The sequence below is a fragment of the Sinocyclocheilus anshuiensis genome, unplaced genomic scaffold (genome assembly GCF_001515605.1).
Source record: "Sinocyclocheilus anshuiensis isolate Anshui unplaced genomic scaffold, SAMN03320099.WGS_v1.1 scaffold1719, whole genome shotgun sequence".
Classification (NCBI taxonomy): domain Eukaryota; kingdom Metazoa; phylum Chordata; class Actinopteri; order Cypriniformes; family Cyprinidae; genus Sinocyclocheilus; species Sinocyclocheilus anshuiensis.
The window spans coordinates 706,316-730,609 of NW_015551147.1; the positions used below are offsets into that span (position 1 = coordinate 706,316).

General features: G+C 35.5%; 2 protein-coding genes across 3 annotated transcripts in view; both read left to right on the plus strand.

Annotated features, from left to right (window-relative positions):
- The window catches only part of bicc1a (BicC family RNA binding protein 1a), a 36,618-nt gene extending 14,510 nt beyond the window's left edge, over positions 1-22,108 (plus strand). Inside the window, exons 3-21 of one of the 2 annotated variants that reach the window (XM_016453469.1) lie at positions 3,727-3,796; positions 7,054-7,133; positions 8,629-8,787; positions 9,909-9,962; positions 10,851-11,036; positions 13,443-13,694; positions 14,565-14,696; positions 14,772-14,973; positions 16,303-16,527; positions 16,604-16,764; positions 16,981-17,104; positions 18,556-18,709; positions 18,833-18,938; positions 19,032-19,071; positions 19,191-19,345; positions 19,460-19,634; positions 19,731-19,891; positions 20,825-20,924; positions 21,375-22,108. In XM_016453469.1, the coding sequence (XP_016308955.1) occupies positions 3,727-3,796; positions 7,054-7,133; positions 8,629-8,787; positions 9,909-9,962; positions 10,851-11,036; positions 13,443-13,694; positions 14,565-14,696; positions 14,772-14,973; positions 16,303-16,527; positions 16,604-16,764; positions 16,981-17,104; positions 18,556-18,709; positions 18,833-18,938; positions 19,032-19,071; positions 19,191-19,345; positions 19,460-19,634; positions 19,731-19,891; positions 20,825-20,924; positions 21,375-21,505 (2,667 nt within the window). In that variant the 3' untranslated portion in view covers positions 21,506-22,108. The remainder of the gene's footprint in view (positions 1-3,726; positions 3,797-7,053; positions 7,134-8,628; positions 8,788-9,908; positions 9,963-10,850; positions 11,037-13,442; positions 13,695-14,564; positions 14,697-14,771; positions 14,974-16,302; positions 16,528-16,603; positions 16,765-16,980; positions 17,105-18,555; positions 18,710-18,832; positions 18,939-19,031; positions 19,072-19,190; positions 19,346-19,459; positions 19,635-19,730; positions 19,892-20,824; positions 20,925-21,374) is intronic. The other variant, XM_016453470.1, reaches the window with a different exon arrangement.
- Positions 22,109-22,112: 4 nt separating this feature from the next.
- LOC107663293 (phytanoyl-CoA hydroxylase-interacting protein-like) overlaps positions 22,113-24,294 on the plus strand; it is a 13,485-nt gene continuing 11,303 nt past the window's right edge. The window contains exon 1 of the mRNA XM_016453471.1: positions 22,113-23,045. The gene's annotated coding sequence lies outside the window, so the exon portion shown is untranslated. The remainder of the gene's footprint in view (positions 23,046-24,294) is intronic.

Genomic DNA, 24,294 nt, shown 5'->3' on the forward strand with positions numbered 1-24,294 from the left:
TTGCCCTGTGGAACTAGAGGATTTACCTCTATTACCTATTTGATAATTAATATACATGAGGAGTGGGCAGGGTCACAAATATAGTGTATAGTGCAAGCTCGCAACCTTCCGGTCTGTCTCTTGAATCCAACAGGGAAGTGACTTAAACTGCAATTCATCGACTGGCTCCACCCAAATCCCGCCTCTTTGCCCTCTTTGCTGCCAAGCTGGTGATGGCTGGCTCCGCCCACTTTGGGCTTCAAAAATGCTCTTCAGAAACCTATGGGTGACGTCACGGACACTACGTCCATGTTTTTTTTACAGTCTATGGTGTACATATTAAAAGTAAAAAAATATATATGTATACACGTGCATCTCGAACAATTTGAATATCGTGAAAGTTTTTTTTTTGTAACTTATTTCAAAAAGTAAAACTTTGATATATTCTAGATTCATTACATGTAAAGTAAAACATTTTAAAAGTTTTTTTGTTTTAATTTTGATGATTAGAACTTACAGCTCATGAAAGTCAAAAATCCAGTATCTCAAAATATTGGAATATTTCCTAAGATCAATCAAAAAAAAAAAAAAAAAGGATTTGCAAAACAGAAAAGTTCAAGTTCTTTAAAGTATGTTCATTTGTGCACTCAATACTTGGTTGGGGCTCCTTTAGCACAAATGACAGCATCAGTAAGGTGTGGCTTGGAAGCGATCAGCCTGTGGCACTGCTGAGGCACTATTGAGCCTTCAGCTCGTCAAGAAGTGGCTTGGTAGCCCTTTTCCTGAAGACGTCTGAGTGTGGTGTCTCTTGATGCACTGACTCCAGCTTCAGTCCACTCCTTGTGAAGCTCTCTTTGAATCGGCTTTGCTTGACAGTATTCTCAAGCTTGCAGTCATCCCTGTTGCTTGTGCACCTTTTCCTACAAAATTTCTTCCTTACAGTCAACTTTGTATTTAATATGCTTTGATACAGCACTCTGTGAACATCCACCCTTTCAGTAATGACCTTCTGTGACTTACCCTCTTTGTGGAGAGTGTCAATCGCCCCATATACCCGGAATTTATACTGTAGGGATGGTTATTTAATGAAACTCTTTATTGAAATTAAATGAAATTTTTTTTGAGATACTAGATTTTTGACTTTCATGAGTTGTAAGCTCTAATCATCAAAATTAATACAAAAAAAAATTTGAAATGTTTTACTTTACATGTAATGAATCTAGAATATATGAAAGTTTCACTTTTTGAAATAAGTTACAAAAAACAATTTTTTCATGGTATTCTAATTTTTTGAGATGCAAGAGACACCAGTGTGTATATATATATATATATATATATATATATATACATAACTGCATTAAAAATAAATACAAAATTACAACAATAATAATATTAACAATAATATTTATAATATTTATATAACAATACTTACATTTGTTTTTGTTTATGCAATTTTGCTTGTTACATATTGTGACATTGGTGGCATTCAAATCAGCAGAATTGTACAGTATGCAAAAAATTCAAATACTTTTCAATACATAAAAACACATGAAACAAAGTTCAGTAAACATAAAATGTAGTTTTTTTGTCACATGTGCAGAATGATTGAGAATGAAGCATGAATTTTGGCTGATGTGCATTTTGGGAAAGTTGTTTGTGATGTTTTGCTTGTTATAACATGGAAGGAAACTTGATTCAGGCTCACTGTAGAAAGGGTGTGTAGATTGTTGTTTTATTGTAGCCTTGCTAAACTTAGCTGTTTTCAAGCCGTAATTTCACAAATCTAAATAACAGGATGCATCACAGCTGTGCGTATGATTTACAGACTTAAGAAGATCTGGGGAGATTAATAAACGTGTTCCCTTAAGTAAAAAAACAAGTTCTCAGGGTTTTTGTCCTTTAGGGTGTGAAAACAAAATAAAAACTTGAAGCCTGCTGTTGAACCACAGATCCAAGATTAATGAAACCTGGAACAGTATGGGCCGTAAAATTTAGCAGAGCATGCGGGACTGAATGTTTCCAGTTTATGAACAAGCACGTGCAGCCTGCACTCTTAAAAATAAAGGTGCTTCAAAAGGTTCTTCAAGCGATGCCATAGAAGAACCATTTTTGGTTCCACAAAGAACCATTCAGTCAAAGGTTCTTTAAAGAACCATCTCTTTCTTGGGTTTTTGTAATCTGAAGAACCTTATTTCGCCACAAAGAACCTTTTGTAAAACAGAAAGGTTCTTCAGATGTTAAAGGTTCTTTATGGAACCATTTAGACAAAAAGGTTCTTCTATGGCATCGTGAAGCACCTTTATTTTTAAGAGTGTGGGCTGTAAACAAGCAATAAGTGAAATACTGAAGTATTTACACTGCATGACCATAACTGTCATGATCGCTCACTGCTGCCTATCCTATCCAAGCTTCTGTGAAGAGATGACACTAAATGACTACTTGTTATATTCAGTCAATCTGTCAGAGACGAGCAGGTGCAAATCTGTGTCATATTTAATTAAAATAAAATGAATCTACCGTATTGACCCGAATATAAGACGATGTTTTTTTCTTGGAAATACATCTGAAAAAAACGCGGTCGTCTTATATTCAGGGTCTAGACTTTGACATGTCAATAATACACCCACAACAATAGGTGGCGCCTTTTTTTTAATGGTATATCAAAAAGTGTATATTTTTTAAATGTGATTGTTGGTACATTTTACCAGTTTTTACCATACTTTCAAAACAAACATTTAAATAGGAGAAGACAAAATGTGTTTTACTGAGAAAAAACAAGATTTGGTTTTTAAAAAGCCTTTTTCCAAAAGGTACATCTGGAAAAAGGGGGGTCGTCTTATAATCAGGGTCGTCTTATATTCGGGCCAATACGGTAGTTAGTATTAGCCCAGAGGCTGAAATTATCCTAAAGGTCATATGGGTAAACTACACTGGAGTTTTTTTTATGTTTATTTGCTGCAGTTTCATGCTCAGATATTTTTTTCCTGAAAGAAATTGGGTTTGTTGCCAAAACTTCTCATGAGAACTGCTGTACAGTAAAGCCTCGCTGACCATGAAAGCCAAGAGGTTTTTATAGGCAGGAAGATAGAAAGTGTGCCACAAAACGGGTACTGAAATCTGTTTTCTATAGAGACAAAGGAGTGTGTTGCCAAAGTTGTGGTTTGCTCTAAAAAAATGAATTTACATGAAAGACAAAACCACTAAAAATAGTGAAGCACTCTGCCTTCTTCCAGAGGAGGATTGAGCTCCAGGCAAAATCACGGCAGAGTTTTAATAAACAATGAACCTGTGTATTCATGTAGCTGCAAATTACCATAAGTTTCTCTTTTGTGTATTTTATATGCACACAAAACACATTACCATTCTTGTTTTCTCTCTCTTTTCCTACACATATGCTACTGGTTAGCATACTAGGCCTGTCAAAGACTCTCTGCCAACTGGCTGTTACATGTTTCACGGGTTTTTGAGCCAGCTGTGTGTATATGTGTGTGAGAACGAGAAAGTGGGGCATGGTTTAGCCAGAGAGATGATTGTAAGACCTCTATTTAAACAGCCTGAACATTTCTGTCAGTGAGAATATTTTAGCAAAAGTGAAATGTGAGTTCTTGTGTGTTTGTGTTTTGAGAACCAAATCGACTAAATCCATGGATTTGCTAATATTAGTGTAGCAGGGTTATGTGTTTTTGAATTCATACTTGGATTAACATGCATTTGAATCCACTTATGCCAGTGATTTTTGTGTTTAAGGTCATGGATGAAACCAACACTCAGATCGCCTGGCCGTCCAAACTGAAGATTGGAGCAAAGTCCAAAAAAGGTATACACAACACACAGACAGACAGTAGTTATGGCAGAAGTCACTGTGGTAGTGTACTATGCAAACCTACAATCTGCTCACAAGCTGCTGCCTCTGATGGAGAATTGAGTTGTATCTAGTATTTGCTGTCTTTCTCAGTTTGTCTTTGTCTGTCTCACAGCTTTAAAAAGGTAGTTCACCTAAAGATGAAAATTCTGTCATTTACTCACATTCATGTTGTTCCTAAACCTGTATGACTTTCTTTTATATGTGGAACACAGATATATTGACAAATGCCTCAGTGTTTGTTTTTTTGTACAGTGAATACATATTGGACCCCAATGGCTTTCCTAATATGGACAAAAACTTTTTCAAAAATTATTTTTGTTTTATGTTCCACAGAAGAAAGAATTTCATACAAGTTTGAAAGACACGAGGGGAGTAAATTATGGCAAAATACATTTTTTTAGTGATCTGTTCCTTTAAGACTTTTGATAGGTACACAACATTGATTTCCCATTTAGGAACTGATCAAAGATTGTTGATGAAAGATAAACTACCAACTACCAAAATATTCAGCAGCACAACTGCTTTTAACATTGATAATAAAATTAGTGCTGTCAAACGATTAATCGCGATTAATCGCACCCTAAATAAATTTTTTGTTTACATAATATATGTGTGTACTGTGTATATTTATTATGTATATATATAAATACACACACATGCATGTAATATTTAAAAATATGTTACATTTATATTTTAAATATATTTATATATGATATCAATTATATGAATATAAATATATACATGTAAATATTTTCAAAATATATGACGCGTATGTGTGTGTATTTATATATACATAATAAATATACACAATACACACACATATATGTAAACAAAAACTTTTATGTTGGATGCGATTAATCGCGATTAATCGTTTGACAGCACTAATATAATAAGAAATGTTTCTTGAATATCAAATCAGCATATTAGAATGATTTCTGAAGGATCATGTGACACTGAAAACTGCAGTAATGACTGCTGAAAATTCAGCTTTGACATCAAAATAAATGAAAATATATGAAACTATTATATATTAAATTTTCAGACCCAAATGTTTAAATGGTGGTGTATATAAAACGGTAATGTTAATTAGCATCTGATTTTGTAGAGGAGATTAGGTGGCGCAAGTCTGAGTTCTCTAATTTTCTGTGGCAATAGTTCATACCAAAATGTTGGCTTTCAAAAGCCATAGAACATAATCAGGCCCTTAAGGCTTTTTCCTAAATGATTAATGTGAGAGGATCTGGCAACACTAAACACAACTGAATCTACTGTGGGTGAAGAGTGACATGAAACTGGATGGATTAGTAGTTTCAAAAGAAGTTAGTGTTCTTTGCTACCTTTAATGTTCCTTATGAATTTAAAAGACAGAGGCCAGATTGCTGTAAATCTCATAAGTCTCATTCAAAAGATGACAGGCTCTTAATTTGTGCTTTTCCATATAATTGATGATGAATGTACATATGAATGTTCTTTTGAGGCTAATATTTCATGAACCTGTTTTTGTGCTTATCTTTATGACTGTGAATGTTTGCACATATTTTTGTGTATGTGGCTCATTGTCACGTGACTGAAAGACGCAAAGAGTGTGTTTTTGGAGGTTCGGATCTCCTTACACTCAGTAATTTTTCTATTTAAAAACCCTAAAGAAATTAATCATAATAATAATCCTGCTTAAAATCACGTAACCCCCATAAGATGAAGACAGTCCTATCAGTAGACTTATGCTGATTTAGTTCACATGGTGCAGGTCACCCAGCCAAATCACTCATCTAAATTGATCATGGCTGACTTGTTTTCAACATTTCTGAAATGATATTGGTAACTGCAATTTTTCGTTTTTGTCTGATGCAACATTCATGCCACTAAGTCCAGCTGCCATATTGTCTAGTGCAACAAACAAACAAAAATACCGAGTGCATGCCTTGTACCTGCTAAAATCAGTTAATACAGATAATATATTGGTAATTTGTTTTACATTCAAAGAATTACAATTTTTTGTTTTTTGTTTCTGACCTTAAAGTACCATGTATCTCAACAGTCATTTACCACAGTTTATTCAGAATCAGTCAATCTTTTCCCTCTCATATATTCTTCTTGATGATGAGCCTAAGAGCTCTCTTTTCTTAGTTTTTTTTCATGCTTTCTGTATCTTCTGTAAAGTCCCCTGTTCATCTTGTTGTAAATAATGGTCAGTGTTTGTGACTCACATTCTAAACTATATTTTACTCTCCCTTGTCTCAAACGCTTTTCTCATTTTCTCTCTATTTTTTCCTTCTTTCTTTTTTCAGCCTCTGTAACAGATGTTATCAATCTGAGAGATGTCTGTTCCACTCTGCCCTGAGTCAGTAAAGCACTTTTAAATGAGGCTGTCTGTCGGACAAAAAAAAGTCACTCAACTAGAGTGTAGAAAAGCTGGACAATTTGGTTGAGAACAGAAATAATGACTTGATTGAAGCCATGTCCAAGATACTAACATTCATGATGTTTCATCAGCAAAAAACGAACAAATATCTATATGTGTGTGTATTTAATATGCATATACCAACTCAGTCTCATCTATATGTTGAGCACTTCAAATGAAAGACAGACATTGGCATTGATATCATAACCTCATATATGCACGCATGAACTGTTACATTCCTCACAGACATGCATAGACATTCTCCATTCATAAACATGCTGGCCACACATGCAACCCCACACACACACATGCTGGAGTTGATGACTACCACATGGTAGGAAGAGGATAGTGTTGTGGGCTGGACAAGGAGACCCCACTGGTGTTACTCTAATACCTCCCCCAATAACAATGTACTTTGTGTGTGTGTGTGTGTGTGTGTGTGTGTGTGTGTCTAAGACAGTGATCCTTCCTGTTTGATTTCCCCCCTGCTCCTCTAGGCCCAATCCTGAAGTTCGTGGGAGTGTTTTAGGGAGAGTGAGACAGTCAAAGAATATGTGTAGAGAAAAACAGAATTCCAAGACATTACACGACACAAGCTATTTTTAGAGAGTAGCAGTAAAGCAACTATCTTTCTCATGATGTATGTAAGGGTTGTCTGTGTGGTAAACTGACAGAGAAAAGTGAAACCACTAGTGTTAAAACTGCAGTTGTAGTTTAATTCCTCAAACTGAATGTAAGCATCTTTGTTAATGTATGACTTTGTTCTCTTGTCCTGCACTCATCTGCTCTCTTCCTCTCCTTCTCACAGATCCACATATTAAGGTCAGCGGAAAAAGGGAAGATGTGCGAGAGGCAAAAGAGAAAATAATGTCCGTTCTTGACACAAAGGTAACTGATAAGCTTATGACTGTCATTGAAAAGTCTGGTCTGTATGGGTTTGCTACAAAAACCTGCTCATCTAAACCAGTATATTTTATTTTTCAGAAAAAAATCGAAACATCTTTAAAAGCTGAATTGCTTAAGAATTTGGGGGAGAATGCTTATTTTTCTTACCCCACCGAGAAATATTTTTTTCTTGTTTTAAGCATAAATATTTCTTGTTTTAAGAATAAATCTGGCAAAATGTCTAGAAAATATTCTATGAAATGTGATAAAGCCAGTCAGAATATATGTAATGTTAAATGCACAGTTATGTAGAGAGAAATGTTTGGCCAATAAGATTTAACTATAGGCAGAACTAGCCAGGCTGTAGAAATAAAAATACACATTTACATGGAAGATATTCTATCTTAATTCCTTGAAATACAGACATACACTACCAGCCAAAGGTTTTTGAAGAAGTCTCTTCTGCTCACCAAGCCCGCATTTATTTGATTCAAAGTACAGCAAAAACAGTAACATTTTGAAATATTTTTACTATTTAAAATAACTGTTATGTAATTTATTCCTGTGACTTCAAAGCTGTATTTTTAGGATCATTACTCCAGTCACATGATCCTTCAAAAATCATTCTAATTTGCTGCTCAAAAAACATTCATTATTTTGTTGAAAACAGCGGAGTAAAATTTTTTCAGGTTTCCTTGATGAATAGAAAATGATCTGAAATCTTTTGTAACATTATAAATGTCTTTATCATCACTTTTGATCAATGTAAAGCATCCTTGCTAAATAAAAGTATTAATTTCTATAACCCGCTGCCCAAATAAACAAAAAGAAATTAATTCTGACTCCAAGCTTTTGAATGATATAGTGTATAATGTTACAAAAGCTATTTCAGATAAATTTTGATCTTTATATCTTTCTATTCATCAAAGAATCCTGAAAAAAATTTATTGAATATTGATGATAATAATAATAATAATAATAATACAATTGTTTCTTAAACAGTAAATCAGCATATGAGAATGATTTCTGAAGAATCATGTGACACTGAAGACTGGAGTAATGATGCTGAAAATTTAGCTTTGATCACAGGAATAAATTACATTTTAAAATATATTCAATTAGAAAGCAGTTATTTTAAATAGTAAAAATATTTCACAATATTACTGCTTTTGCTGTATTTTTGATCAAATAAATGCAGGCTTGGCGAGCAGAAGAAAATTCTTTAAAAAAAACATTAAAAATCTTACTGTTCAATAACTTTTGACTGGTAGTGTATATAAGCCTGTTTCTCTTTTGATCAGTTAAATGCACTCTTGCTGAATTGAAGTATTCATTTCTTTTTATAAAAATCTTTCTGACCCCAAACTTTTAAGTGGTAGTGTATCTGAATGTAATCTTCTTAGAGTTTGGAGCAGGATTAAAGGATTTTAATTCAGCCCTAATAGATTTCCATGAATGCTCTGTTGTTTTTCTAAATTGTGGCCTTTGACACCTATAGAGTAATCGTGTGACCCTGAAGATGGACGTCTCACACACGGAGCACTCGCATGTTATTGGGAAAGGAGGGAATAACATCAAACGAGTGATGGAAGAGACAGGCTGTCACATACACTTTCCTGACTCCAATAGGCACAGCCAGGGGGAGAAGAGCAACCAGGTACAGACACACACACACATTTTCAACATTTTATCATACCTATTTTCTAGATGTTCGTTTTTATTTTAGTAAAAGTTCACCCTAAAATTAAAATTCTTTCTGTTGCTTATTGTTTTTCAAACCTGTAAGAAGATAACTGATAATGTCATTGGTTCTTGCATGTATTGTGACCAATCGTAATTACTTGCATTTCCTCACAAAAAAGTAAAAGAAATATTGCACAAGTCATAACATTTTATAGCACTTTTTGGTGTTTTAATGTGCAAAAGTCATGGCTTTTATGTTCTATGGACGAAAGAAATGTAGGTTTTAAAAGACATGAGAGTAGTGTTGTCACGGTACCAAAATTTCGGTATTCGGTACCAATACCAGTGAAAATCCACGGTTCTCGGTACCAATTTCGGTACCAAAGCAAAACACATGAGAGTGAATGCATGACAGAATTTGTAATTTTGTGTGAATTATCCTTGCTATAGGAATATGTTTAATTTCTTGTGGAAATTTAGCAAAAAGCACAGCAAATCTCTTCCATCCAGCCAACATTTACTATCCAGCAGTGGCTAAACTCTAGCTGAATCATTTTATTGGCTGAGGGACATGAAGCAGTTTGTATTGGCTGGAGGATGAGAATGGTCTGGAGTATGATGGATCTGATTGGCTGTTGGACGGCTCTCAGGTTTAAATAGACTGCTGAGTGGTCTGACGAGGCGTGCAGACAGTTTGGAATGTTAGTAGCATATACAAGTGCACGCATGGACAAACACGACTTCAGAGCCAAACCAGATGGACTCTCTGAACTGGGCCGAATCACCTGGTTCCAAACCGGGATTAATTCTCGCAGGGCGTGATTAAACGTGTGTTTGTCGGGATGAAATGATGGAAACAAAAAAATAAAACTAGCTGAACTTTAATTAAGGTTTCTTGACTGGCGCACTGCCACACCCACACTCCCATTTAATGTTTCGATGGGTAATAAATCAGGTTTCTGGACGTGACACTGTGTCTTATTTAAGCTTAACAAAAATTCTTACAGGATGAGAGAAAGGAATAAACATCTGCACACGTTATGTAGAAAGATCATGAAGTACAATCATTTCTTTGTTTCTATATTTTTCTCTCAGGTGTCAATAGCAGGGCAGCTGACTGGCGTAGAAGCAGCGAGAGTTAAAATACGGGTGAGAATTTGTTTACCTGTGCTTTACAAGCATTCTTTCTTCTTTTTCTGATAAGCGGTAGGCTATTTTAGAAAGGAGCATTTAAAAGATGGAAAAGAGGAATTAGGAAGAATCAATAAATGATGAATAATTCATTGCTATTGTGTGAATAATATGTAATCATGTAATGAATATAAAAGTAACTGTAGTCTGATTACAAGTATTCTAAAATGTAATTTAATCAAATTACAAGTACTTAATTTTTGGGTTCTGATTACATAATACAGATTACATGTAATCAGTTGCTACCCAGCTCTGGCTACATTGTATATTTTCAGGTATAAATGACCATTTTAGCAAGGATTATATTATAAAAACAATGTCTCCAATATTAAATAATTGTCTTTTATTTGTGATTGTACTACATCCTACACAATTTAAGATATTATCTGTAAAATATTTACTTGTAAATATGCATATCTTTTTCTACCCACAATTAAGAGTTTTAGATGTAAAACCTGAAGAGAAACTTTTTCAGTTCAATTTGAATTTAATTTTACTGAGAATTTTGCCTTAAACCTTCTTTTGAACAATATAAAGGCAAAAGATACACTTAGAAAATATTGAAATATTTTCACAAACCTATATAAATATATTAGGCTATTTAATTAATAACCTTAACCCAGAAAGCCTAAAACCTTAACCCAGAAAGCCTAAAATGCACTGTTTTTCTGGTCTAATTTTTCACTAGCGCCCCCTGTGGTCCAGTTTTAAGGAGCCAACCATAGATTAGGAGCTTTATGTGCTGCACCCTAGTGGTTGAAATGTCATCATCATTTGTTCTGTGTTGTCTTTAACCCATGTGTTGTTTTTCCTCAAAAGCATCATTCTTCCCCATCCTCTCTGTAGGAGCTGTTGCCATTGATGCTGATGTTTGAATGCAGTGGTTTGGTGCAGCATGTGGACTGTAGCTCTCCTGTAGTTCAGCATATCTCCCACACTTACAATGTCTCCATCTCCTTCAAACCTCCCTCCCGTCTCTATGGCAACACCGCCATCGTCCGTGGCAACCAGAACAATGCCAGTGGCGTTAAGGTGAAGCATGAAGTGATAGACTTATAAATGAATACTGCTATTGAAAGAGCTGGATTGTTGGGGATCGTTGTTTTTATTAGCATTACTTTAGCATTTTATTTAATCTATTTTAATTATCATTTGTATTAATGTAATATTATACATGATTATGCTTGCATTATTTAAGCAGTGAACTATATATGATTACATAATCATATATAGCTCATTTTTATTCCATCTCATATACTGAAAAGTGTGTCTTGCAGGATTGACAAAAAATGAGCTCCTAAAACTTACTGCCTGATTCTTGAAGATAAATTCTTCAAACAGTGGTACAAGAGGATGTGGTGCTGGTCCTTCAAGAGTAACTCTCAACTCATCTGTCCATAAAGCCTATAAAAAATTAGTCTTCATCTATTTCACAATACTTCAGCATGTTATTCTTATTAAGTGAGGGTCATTTTATAGGATTTTTTTACCCAAGCATAGTCTCTGAGAACCTGACACCTTGTAATTCTGGAGACTCCAGGAAGGTTGCAGTTCTGGAAAATGGTGGTGCTGGGAACAATATAAAGGCAAAAGATACACTTAGAAAATATTGAAATATTTTCACAAACCTATATAAATATATTAGGCTATTTAATTAATAACCTTAACCCAGAAAGCCTAAAACCTTAACCCAGAAAGCCTAAAATGCACTGTTTTTCTGGTCTAATTTTTCACTAGCGCCCCCTGTGGTCCAGTTTTAAGGAGCCAACCATAGATTAGGAGCTTTATGTGCTGCACCCTAGTGGTTGAAATGTCATCATCATTTGTTCTGTGTTGTCTTTAACCCATGTGTTGTTTTTCCTCAAAAGCACCATTCTTCCCCATCCTCTCTGTAGGAGCTGTTGCCATTGATGCTGATGTTTGAATGCAGTGGTTTGGTGCAGCATGTGGACTGTAGCTCTCCTGTAGTTCAGCATATCTCCCACACTTACAATGTCTCCATCTCCTTCAAACCTCCCTCCCGTCTCTATGGCAACACCGCCATCGTCCGTGGCAACCAGAACAATGCCAGTGGCGTTAAGGTGAAGCATGAAGTGATAGACTTATAAATGAATACTGCTATTGAAAGAGCTGGATTGTTGGGGATCGTTGTTTTTATTAGCATTACTTTAGCATTTTATTTAATCTATTTTAATTATCATTTGTATTAATGTAATATTATACATGATTATGCTTGCATTATTTAAGCAGTGAACTATATATGATTACATAATCATATATAGCTCATTTTTATTCCATCTCATATACTGAAAAGTGTGTCTTGCAGGATTGACAAAAAATGAGCTCCTAAAACTTACTGCCTGATTCTTGAAGATAAATTCTTCAAACAGTGGTACAAGAGGATGTGGTGCTGGTCCTTCAAGAGTAACTCTCAACTCATCTGTCCATAAAGCCTATAAAAAATTAGTCTTCATCTATTTCACAATACTTCAGCATGTTATTCTTATTAAGTGAGGGTCATTTTATAGGATTTTTTTACCCAAGCATAGTCTCTGAGAACCTGACACCTTGTAATTCTGGAGACTCCAGGAAGGTTGCAGTTCTGGAAAATAGTCTAATATAATATGTTAGTATATAATAACTAATATAACTAAACTAATATAACTAATATAACTAATAACTAAACTAATATAATAACTAATATAAGGAGTTTTTCACTTCCTTCATTCATGGACAATTATATATCACTTATAAATGATTAAATACAAAATCAATAGTAGTTAATAAGATGGATGTGGGTTTGGAATTGGTAAAATGTGCTTGGAAAAAAAATATCATCAGAATATCAACATGCCTAATAATTATGCCCGTGGTGTATATAATGTAATGACAATTCTTTGCTGTCACTTTTAGTCAGCAAGAATGTATAACATTTCTTTAAAAAAAAAATCTTACTGACACCAAACTTTGCAATCGGTAGTGTTAAAACCATTTCAAGTGAAAAAAATAAATTATAAATGCTTGGTAAAAAGTTTCCAAGACATTTTAATATGATATCTTCAAAATAAAATGGTAAAATCTGAGTTTTTTCAATTAAAAGTAATCTCCAAAGTGCATGTATTTGACCCCAAAACGATCAAAACCTCTTACTGAAGTTGCATTCATTAGCAGATATGAAATGAGTGGAGCTCCTGAGTAGCAGAAGTACTGAAACTAGGTCATTTCATGAAATGGAGAGATTTAGTTTTCGTATAGAGCTGCCAGAAATTAAACCAAAAACAGCAGCCTCCACCACATAATGGAAGACGTTACAGGAGATGGGTGATGGTTTTATTAGTGTGTGTATGTGTAAGCTCACATGCTGGCATCCCAGTGTATGTGTTTGTGCAACTGCAGATCTATATCAAGTGTGTGCTAACTTATTTGTGTGTGTTTCAGCGCGGTACGGCTTTGTTATTGGAGCACCTCGCTGGGTCTTTGGCCAGCTCAGTGCTGGTCAGCACACAACTGGACATCGCACCCCAGCACCACAATTTCCTTCTAGGCCGCAACGGAGCCAACGTCAAGAACATCTCCCAGCGCACTGGAGCCCACATACACTTCCCCGAGCACAACACACACACTAGCCGCTCAGCCGTCTACATACAGGGCAGCATTGATGCTGTATGTGCGGCTAGACAGCAGCTAATGGTATGGCAACAGTTTGTCTGTATTTTTTCTATTCAGGCTTATGCTCTTTACTATCTCTCTCCATGTTTGTGGCCAATCTGTGAAACAGAACACGTTATGTTGAAAGAGATGAAATTGAGAGCGATGTTTGGATGAGAGTCTCTGTAAGTACTGTCAGATGATGAGACTCATGCTGGGCTGGCTGAAGACCTTGAGGCTTTAGCAACGTGCCCGACCAGAGGGATTTCAAGATTTCAAGACACATGCCAAACTTATTCTACTCCTCTGCTCTTGTTTTTTTCAAAACGGGAAATGTAGATTTAGCCACGCTGCCACTGCGGACTATAATCTAACTTTAGAGGTCTCATAATAGACGTGCAAAATTACATATTTTCAAAATCAATTAGTTGGTGAATTGCTTCTAGGACTAACAGACTAATCAGCATTTTATTTTAGTATTATTTATATACTATTGTATAATATTATATTCAGTTTTTTATTTAAACTGAATATTAGTTAAATATTTTTAATATCAGTTTTATTTTTAAGTTTTATGTTTTTTATGTTCTTTTTCTGTTTTTTTATTATGAAATTTTAGTATTTGAGCTTAATGTTATTTCATTTAGTTGCCAGGTCAAATTTCTAATTTCCATTTAAGCTTTTTTTTTTTAAATCTAATATATATATTTTTTATTTTACTGCAGCTTTATTTAAATTCATAAAAATGATTTAAAGGAATATTCTGATTTCAAACGTTACGCGTATGTATATATATATATATGTGTGTGTGTGTCATGTAATATTATAAGTAATATTTATATAAATAAAAAAATATACATATTTATAATAGTCATTAATAATTATGGTGTATTAAAAGTCTGAATATTTTAGGGCTGTCTGCCATTGGTGTTGCTGTTTGACATTAAGGAGGAGATGGAGGTGGCATCTCAGGTCATCACTACACTTATGGAGCAGCTGGACGTCTTCATCAGTATTAAACCCAGACCAAAACAGCCCAGCAAGGTAATAAATACCCAGCTCTTTTGTGTATATGTGGTACATTTAGCCTCGGTCACTGACAGTATGTCTCTTTCTCAGTCTGTGATAGTGAAGAGCGTGGAAAGGAATGCTGGGAGTATGTATGAGGTACGCCAGATCCTGTTGGGACTGGAGTCCAGCTGTGTGCCTCCTCCCATCAACCATGTGGCTGTTAACGGACATGCTCCTGCCTCCCCTCCCCTGATTGGCTCCATTGGACTGGACACCCTAGCTTCAGCTGGACTGAGGCTAAGCACTCTGGGTAATGTAGTTGTATATTTAGATATTTTTTAGATATATTTTATGGCTTCTGTAAGGTACATTTATGATCTAAAAGTAATTCCTTGAATGTGTATTCTAAGCAAGGCCTGTTTATATCAATACAACATACACAGTCCTGCTTTAGCTCTGCAGTCACTATAATTACTACTGTCTGTGTTGGTAGATTACAACTCACGCTGCCAAGCAGATCCATAATTAGCTACAGCTGTGTGTGTGTGTGTGTGTGTGTGTGTGTGTGTGTGTGTTTGTGTTTGCCTGTGTTCCACATCCACTCACACACTATTAGTGTGACTTAAAACAGTCCCCTCTGTTGTTCTCAAGACACAAGCCTTGTTGTTCTCATGCACAAATTGTGCATATTTGCAGTACTGTTACATTAAGGATTCATGCCATAATAGTGATTAAAAGTTAACGATCTTGCTGGTAACAATAGCTTTGTTTCAAAACCTAGCAAGCTTTTTACCTAGGTAAGTTTTAGGTATTGAAGGTTAAATTATGTTTCCTTGTAATAAATCTATTTTTAGCCTAATCAAGCCTGCATCGCGGCCTTTATGGATAAGATAAAAATGAAAAATAAGTAAAAATTTAAAATATTAAAAATAAATTGCATAATTGTTATTCTTTTAAATCAACCTGTGTGTGTGTGTATATGTATATATATATATAATATATATATAATTTGTTTCATCCAAAATTTGTGTAATATACAATTAAGAGTATCAAATTATTAGCTTAGCAGCATGTAACATATCAAAGCAATAATAAAGTCAGATAACAATGGTATTTAGTTAAATCATGTTACAAAAAAATGTTTCAATCAGGTCCAATGAGGCTTATTATCATTAAATAAAACCTAAAGAGCATTTTTTGTTACTGGAAATAAACATTAACTGAAATAAAATAAAATAATAAAATAAAACCTTTTTGAAAATGTAACATTTATCATTTTTGTTTAGTTTAGGTTTAAAATAAAAGTAAATAAGCTAAAACGCATAAATAAAAATTAATATAGGCATATAAAAATGACAAAAACACAACAAAATTACTTAACCATTAATTACTAAAAAAATCTAAATATTAACAAAAAGTAAGTCTAAAGAGTAATCATACTAAAAAGTAATGATACTAAAATAACACTGGGTCTAACTGGTATGCTAATTGTTGGCTCTCGACATTTCTTGCGCTGTCTCTGATTTGAAAGTTACATCGGAGCAAAATAAATTAATAATAACTGAACTGTAAACACATTATGGACAAAAATGTTTTTGGTATTTACGTTGCACTCTTTATTTTTTCTCTCTTTTATCAGCTGGTCTTCTAAGGTCGTCTGTCAGCCCCATTCCTAATGGTTCCCCGAACCCAAACTGTGTTCTTAATGGGCACGGCTGTGTGTTAAACATTCAGAACGGAGCAGTGAACAACTCACAGCACATTCATACACCCTCACATACACCTGCTCACACACATTCACATGCTACTGGTCACACAGCATCACTTTGGGCCAGTGCACTCAGTTCAACAGCTAACACAGCAGGTGAGTGTGTGCTCTTTTCAGCCACATATTTTATATGTGTGTGTTACATAACCCTCTCACTCTGTCCCTGGCTCAGGGTTCTCCACAGACTTGATGCTGCAGTCAGTGTCTCAGTCGACTCTCAGTGGTCTTCTGCTCTCTGAGGTCCAGAGTCAAGCACACACTCACACACCGCCCCCTCCACCTGGACTCGCACCAATACACAAACCAGCCAGTGCAGAACATCTCAATGGACATGTGAGAAACTTCATCAAAGTTACTAAACTGCATACGTAGGCAACATTTTTAGGCATTATAGATTAAAATATGCTGCCTTTTAAGATAAGTCTTTATGGCCAAAATCAAGGCAGTATCATATGTGTCCTTTATTGATAAGGCGATGCCAAAATGAGTGCATCTGTTTTATTGTAAACTAATTATTCTTCCCGCGTGTGTTTCTGCTGGATGTTGCAGCTCGCCAGTTCTGTGTACAGTCGAATCTCCTCTGTATCGCTGAACTCCGCCCACTGTGACACATCCCAGGAAGTCATTGGACACTCCCAATCAGAATCCATTTCCAATAAATCTGCAGATGAAGGTATAAAACAAACTTTTTATACATGATATGGACAAAAGTATTGACACACCTGACATTGCACCAACAGATACTTTAATGACATCACATTCTAAATAAAAATGTTATTTTTTCCCAAATTCCGTTTTATTTTTTCCAAGTTCCATTTTTTCCGTTTTAATTTTTATTTTATTCTGTGTTTTCGATTAATTTTCTGGATTCCATTTTAATGGTTTCATAAAATTTTTTAATAATCAAAAGCATATCTAAATAATTGATTTTATATTTAAATTTCAAATAATTATTTATTTATTCTTTCTTTGTTTTCAGAAATATTGTGTTGTGCATTTACATTTTGAATAAATTCTGGTAAATACTTTTTCTGGTAAATATTCCTTTAAAATAATGGTTTAATAATTTTTTTTTTAATTAGTATTAGTACTGTCATTACTTTAAGTAATATAGTTATGTCACAGTTTCTTCAAGTTAAACCAAGCTTTTATTTTGACGGGTTGTTATGAAGACCTTGAAGTTTCTCGGTTTATATGATATGATGATAGTTTTTCTCAAAAGAAACGGTAAAATGCTCATGAAGTGACTCTCAGAGCAGTTCTAGAGATTATGTTTATGTGTTCATGAACTCATATACTGAGGCGGCAGAGAGGCGGCTGAAAACACTGCAAGCATCGTGCACCCTTCAGTATGTGTGTAGTAAACAAAACGTCTGCGCCATTCATTCACACAGAGACACGCAGAACATGCAGGATTCATATTTAAATAGTACTCTACGGCTTAATATTCACCAACACTAGTCCATATTTTGATTTATGTGTACTGACCTACTTTTGATTTATTCATCTAAAATGTAGCAAAATCCGTGACATTCCGCGTTATACAGTAAAATTCTGATTTTATAACTGGATTCCGTGATTCCGTCCGTGTTTTCCGCATCGCAGAAATTATAGAACCTTAATATAACAGCTTCCACTTTTCTGGGAAGGCTTTCCACAAGATTTTATAGTGTTTCTGTGGAAATGTTTGCCTATTCATCCAGTAGAGCATTTGTGAGGTCAGGCACAAAACGTCCTGGCTCTCAATCTCCGTTCCAGGTGTTTGAAGGGGTTGAGGTCAGGGCTCTGTGTGGCCCAGTCAATTTATTCCACACAAGACTCATCCAATAATTTAGGGCACAGTTATGCACAGTCATGGCCTTCCCCAAACTGTTCCCACAAATTTGGAAGTATAGCATTGTCCAAAATGTTTTTTGAAATGTTCTGAAGCATTAACATGTCCCCTCAAAAGTAGGGGGCCTAGCCCCACCCCTGAGAAACAGCCCCATACCATTATCCCTCCTCTATCAAACTTTATAGTTGGCCCAGTACAGTCGGCATGTAATGACATTTTCTGCAACCCTAATTCACTGTGCACAGTATTAATGCATTATACTGTTATTCCACTATTTATCTGTGTATCAGGCTCAGATACATTTGTTGAAGTGGGCATGCCCAGAAGCCCGTCTCACTCAGCCAATGGGAGTGAACTAAAGCAGATGCTGGCCTCTTGCACTGTGTCATCAGGAAAACGACAAACGGTGGAACTTCTGCAGAGAACCAAGAACTCACTTCTTCAGTATGTTTAATCATAAAATGACCTTACATCATCATGGCAATTCAGTTATGTTTTTTTATTTATGGTTACACTGCAGCTGTAACGTGCTCCTTCAATTTTCTTTGTGTGTGTGTGTGTGCACAGTGTTGAGTGTGTGTTGGCCGATTCTGATAGTGAGAATCCAGTGGCTGACAAAAGAGCACCAGGAAGCGAGAGAGCTGCAGAAAGACGACTTGCACCACATATGCAGGTTTATATACACATACACACACGTTGCACTCACATACAAGTGTACACAAACTAAAACATATTCACACTGTCATTGTTTATCAATGTTTTTCAGGCTTTTGACTATGAGAAAAAGAAGCTACTGGCCACTAAAGGTGAGCATAGACTTGATCTTTTAATTTAACAACCTAATGTGAAAACAGACATAAAATAACATCTGAATATAAGATCACTAGTTAGGTTGTGGTTAAACAATTGTGTTGTTTTTGTATAGCCATGCTGAAGAAGCCAGTTGAGACGGAGATTCGGACCCCCACAAATACCTGGAGCGGGTTGGGTTTCTCTAAATCAATGCCAGCGGAGAGCATGAAAGAGCTGCGCAGGGCACACCATGTGCCGTATAAACCCAGCATAAGCACTACTTATGAGGTACAAACTCACCGGTGCAGCATAAATCTAGTTCAGTTTATATGAAGCTGCTCTCTTCAAAAATGATTAGAAAAAGCAGGGTTTCGAAGTTGCTTTTTGTGTATATGGTTTCAGGACTCTCATCTCTCTGTCTCACACTCTGGGAGTCATGAGGGTTTGGGTAATGACACCAAATCCGGTAATTGGGGGGATTTGAATGGGAATGTTAACATCAATGGAAACGGACTGCCAGGAAATTCTGAATTTTCCCCTGCTGTCAGCAGCCCAAAGAGAATCAAGAACAAATCTTGTAAGACTAAAGATTTTGCACTTCGAAACACAAAGCGATAAATTTACTGCCTACTGATTAGTTGTGTCTTAAACTTTATCTGTGTGTTTGGGTCAGTAGGTGAGCAGTATCTCAGCAGCAGTAATTATATGGACAGTATCTCTATGTCTGGCAGCAATGGCTGCTCTCTCAGTTCATCTTTCAAAGGAACAGATCTCCCTGAGCTATTCAGCAAACTCGGTCTCGGCAAATACACAGACATCTTCCAGCAGCAGGAGGTAATTCATTAATTCATTGTTTGAGGAATGAATTTAGATGCGTCTGCAATCATCACTCAAAAAATGTTAACGAAGTGTTCATTTTTTATATTAAAATGTTTTGGTAAAATATATATTTGTAACGAATCAGTCCACTGAAGGCGAGCGTAGTGAGAACCCAAGTGCAGTTTTATTCAAACAAGGTGAAATCCAAAATCCAAACAAGATACACAGACTTGATTTGACGAGGCATGAACAGACTTGACGTGGCATGAACAGACTAGACTCACCGACAGCGGGTTACAACATCAATACACGACAAGAGACAATGGCAACTTGATGGCTACTTATAGCAAACAAACTTTTGGGAAGTGTCATGTTCATCCTCCACGACACCCACATTGAATGGTGAATCAGCCAGCAACAGGGCAAAGTTAATGTATTTTTCTAATGACCAGTGTGGGGTATTACGTGGCATTAAACTTGAGATGCTTTTGTCCAAACCAAAACAGTGGATAGAACATGACACATGCACAAGGCAGAGATACATGAGGGCAAGGGAAGCATGACACTGAGAGCATGAAACAATTACAAAATAAAAGACATGAAAACATGAACATGAAACAAAACCCAAACACCAAACCCCACATTACAATATTTAGGCAGATATGGATATTTACATAGTGTCATATTGGTGAATTAAAATAAAATGATTAAATATTATTCTTTCTTGTGTTCATTTAGTACAAGCAGTGTGGAAAACATGCCTTGATTATTTTGAGTAATTTTTTTAATTGCATAAACATTTTAAATCTATAAGTAAGGAAATAAATTAAGAAGCTTTGCTAGTTCAGCTTGCAAGCACTGTAATTGGAAAAATGTGGATTAGTGGATTTATTTGTGGGTTTTGTAAATGTTAATGTATATGAGTATGTCTGTGTTATGGTCTAATAGATTGATCTGCAAACATTTGTCACACTAACGGATCCAGACCTAAGGGAACTGGGAATCACAACATTTGGTGCTCGCCGGAAAATGTTACTGGCGATCTCAGGTCAGTAAGCTTTGTGTTTATATCTAAGCTACAGATCAACAGGAAAAAAAAGATAAACCAAAATAAAGGATGTGGAAAGAATAGGATGTGATGTCACTGCTTTGTAAAGTAAGCAATTTCTTCCAAGATGACCTTTCATAGATTCACAGTCTATACAAAATTGGAATACTATATAGTATCTTTACTCTGAACATAGTGAGCAGCCTACCTAGACATCGCTTAAAAATGCTGTCATCATTTACTTGTGTGTGATGTGTGTTGGTGACTGTTAAAAGAGTATCTACCTATGTAGAGTGTTTCAAATAAGTAACTTATAAAGTTCCACTTTAGTTAGGATGCTGCCTTAGAATACAGCTGCCTATATGTAGGGAGAGAGGCAGCTCATTAGGCCTAAACAAAGCTCATGTGTTTACTTAACGGATTACTGATGATATTTGAATGTCTCCTCAGAGCTGAATAAGAGCAGGAGGAAGCTCTTTGAGACACCCAACATTTGCTCCTCCTTCCTAGAAGGCGGGGCCAGCGGTCGTCTGTCGCGCCAGTTCCACTCGGACATGGCGAGCATCAGTGGTCGCTGGTGATCTCTTACCTGCGGGAATGTGGACCATAAACCACTTCATACTGGACTGGACTGATTGATACAGAAAGGCATAAAGTGATGCAGATTCTCTCACATCTAAAAAATAATGTGGGGAGATGTTAAGTTTGCTTTTTGTGCCTAAAATATATGGAAGGGAATTTATTCATTATTGTTAAGCGAATGTGCCATTAATGTTGTCTTGCATTTACTCTGGGTGAACAGGCAAAGCACAGAGTTAAAAACTAACCGTACTGTTAGCAAGAGCGCTTCAGTATTGGTGTCTAGCACTTTAATCTGTAAACTCTGCTGTTTTTGCCGGTGGGTTGTATGCAGTGTCTGTCTTTTGTAACATCGGACTGTCCAGTGTCAGAGTCAAATGCGTGCACTTATTTAGCAGGTATTTCCAGATCACACACAAAGGTCATCTGCTTGGTAATCACAACCAGCTGATGCTCATGTTGTTTACCAGACTGTTATATTCATGTTCAGTTTAATTACTCATTGGTCATTGTGGTATTGTCGTATTTTAAATCTATTTTATTTTATAGTTTCATTATGTTCTCATATTTTATGTTAATCTTTTAAAAGGCATTATCAGTTTACTTTTTTATTGTTTTGGTTCTTTTTTGACATCATTTGTTTTTATTGTTTAATCTGTGGTCTGATTTGTCAGAACGTGTAATAGTCATCTCAAACAGATGTCAGTCATTTTAGGTGTAAATAAGTATTTTCTGAAAGAATAGGGTTGGAAATATTATCCATAAAATTCCACTGATTTGTTTAGCAAAATCTGTTTAATCAGTATTTACATTTTACGTGTAGCACAGACATCAGATTTAAGCTGCATTAGGTACTTTTCTAGTCAAAGTGGGGTGTTTGTTGAAAGTTTGATGTTGGCATGTACAGTATAATGGGATATGTTTCCTTCGTACGTGCAAACGTTATGTATCTGGCAGGTGTTTTTCAGGTTTGTGTGCATAAGTATGTATGTTTGTACTTATCCTTTACTCATAGCTCAGTCATAAATTAAACTCAAGGGCTACTGTTGATAAATTTCTGATTTTTCAAATACTTGTTTTTGACCAGCAATTACTTTTTTTAATCATTCTGTAAAGTTTTTTTGTTGTTCTTCTTTTTCAACCTGACCGTGTATATCAATAGAAGCGTTCACAGTAAATCAGTGTTACCTGGTCTTTAATTTGTTTACATTTATGTTAGATTTGTAGTATATTTACGGTACAGCCTATACTAAGAAGAATGTATAATGCATTGAAAGAGCTTTTTGAAACCATCTATTGGTAAATACATAAGAAACCATGCTAATCTCCTTTTTTGTTTGTTAGTTTTTTTTTTAATGGAAGGAAAATAATGACAGTTTCTGAAATATTGCACAGAATGCTTGTGGTACTCTTGTATTATTGCTCAGTGATATTATTAACTGCGTGATTGTAGGTCCAAAGTGAAAATCTCATAAGATTCATGTGCAAAATATGGACTTTTCAGAGATAAAATTCCTCACCGCTGTGGAACCAGTGTATATGGTTACTGAGCTGTGTTTGTGGTCAAGATTCATATTGTTTTCTTTGCATCTGTCAAATCATGTGTGTTCATTCAGTTATTTCCTCTCTTCACCTGAAATAACTTCACTGTTTGAAGTGTGTCATTTTTTTTTTTTTTTGTCTTTTCTGGGGAACAACTGTGTTGTTCGGCCATTCTAATTGTGCTTCCTCCTGGAGTGGAGCATTATGGGAGAAATGTTTTTGTTTTGGATGTGACTCTGGCATTTGTATCACATTTAAATCTTTGACAAAGGGAACAATGTTCATGTTTTTGTCTTGTAAGAATGTTCTGTATATCCAAATCAGTGTCTCTTAAAATGGACAGAAGCCATTTGCTGCCTGATTTTGAGTGTTGCCAGAGTATTCCTCTCTGAATGTAACAAAAAAAGGATTTAAAGTTAACTTCACTGTTTGAAGTGTGTCATTTTTTTTTTTTTTGTCTTTTCTGAGGGAACAACTGTGTTGTTCGGCCATTCTAATTGTGCTTCCTCCTGGAGTGGAGCATTATGGGAGAAATGTTTTTGTTTTGGATGTGACTCTGGCATTTGTATCACATTTAAATCTTTGACAAAGGGAACAATGTTCATGTTTTTGTCTTGTAAGAATGTTCTGTATATCCAAATCAGTGTCTCTTAAAATGGACAGAAGCCATTTGCTGCCTGATTTTGAGTGTTGCCAGAGTATTCCTCTCTGAATGTAACAAAAAAAGGATTTAAAGTAAAAGGGAAAGAACAAAAATATTTGAAATGTTTGCCACTGATTTGTGGTTTTGTTCTAGAAAATAAAAATGTTTGCAAGCCAAATCAAATTTGTTTTATATTATGTATTATAAATCCATAGTAGTTCAACATAAGCTATAATTTATTTAGGTACACAATCAAATCAAAGAGAGGGAGTGAAAAGGTATAAATGTGTGGTTGTTGTCTGATGAATGCAGATAAAATGAGACTAACTGGCCAAGTTAAGACCGTAAGAGCACATTTAGGGTTGATGATAATAGCAATCTACAGTGGCACTGAAACCGAAAAATCACTATCCGCTTCACACATCTCAAAGGACACAGACAGGCACTTCTCTTTTGAATATAATAGCAAAGACATGGGTAATTATGTGTGATTTTATGGTGTGTTTTGCATATCAGTGTACATCTGCATCTAAATAGGGAAACCGCAGGAACTGAGTGTGTGTGTGTGTGTGTGTGTGTGTGTGTGTGTGTGTGTGTGTGTGTGTG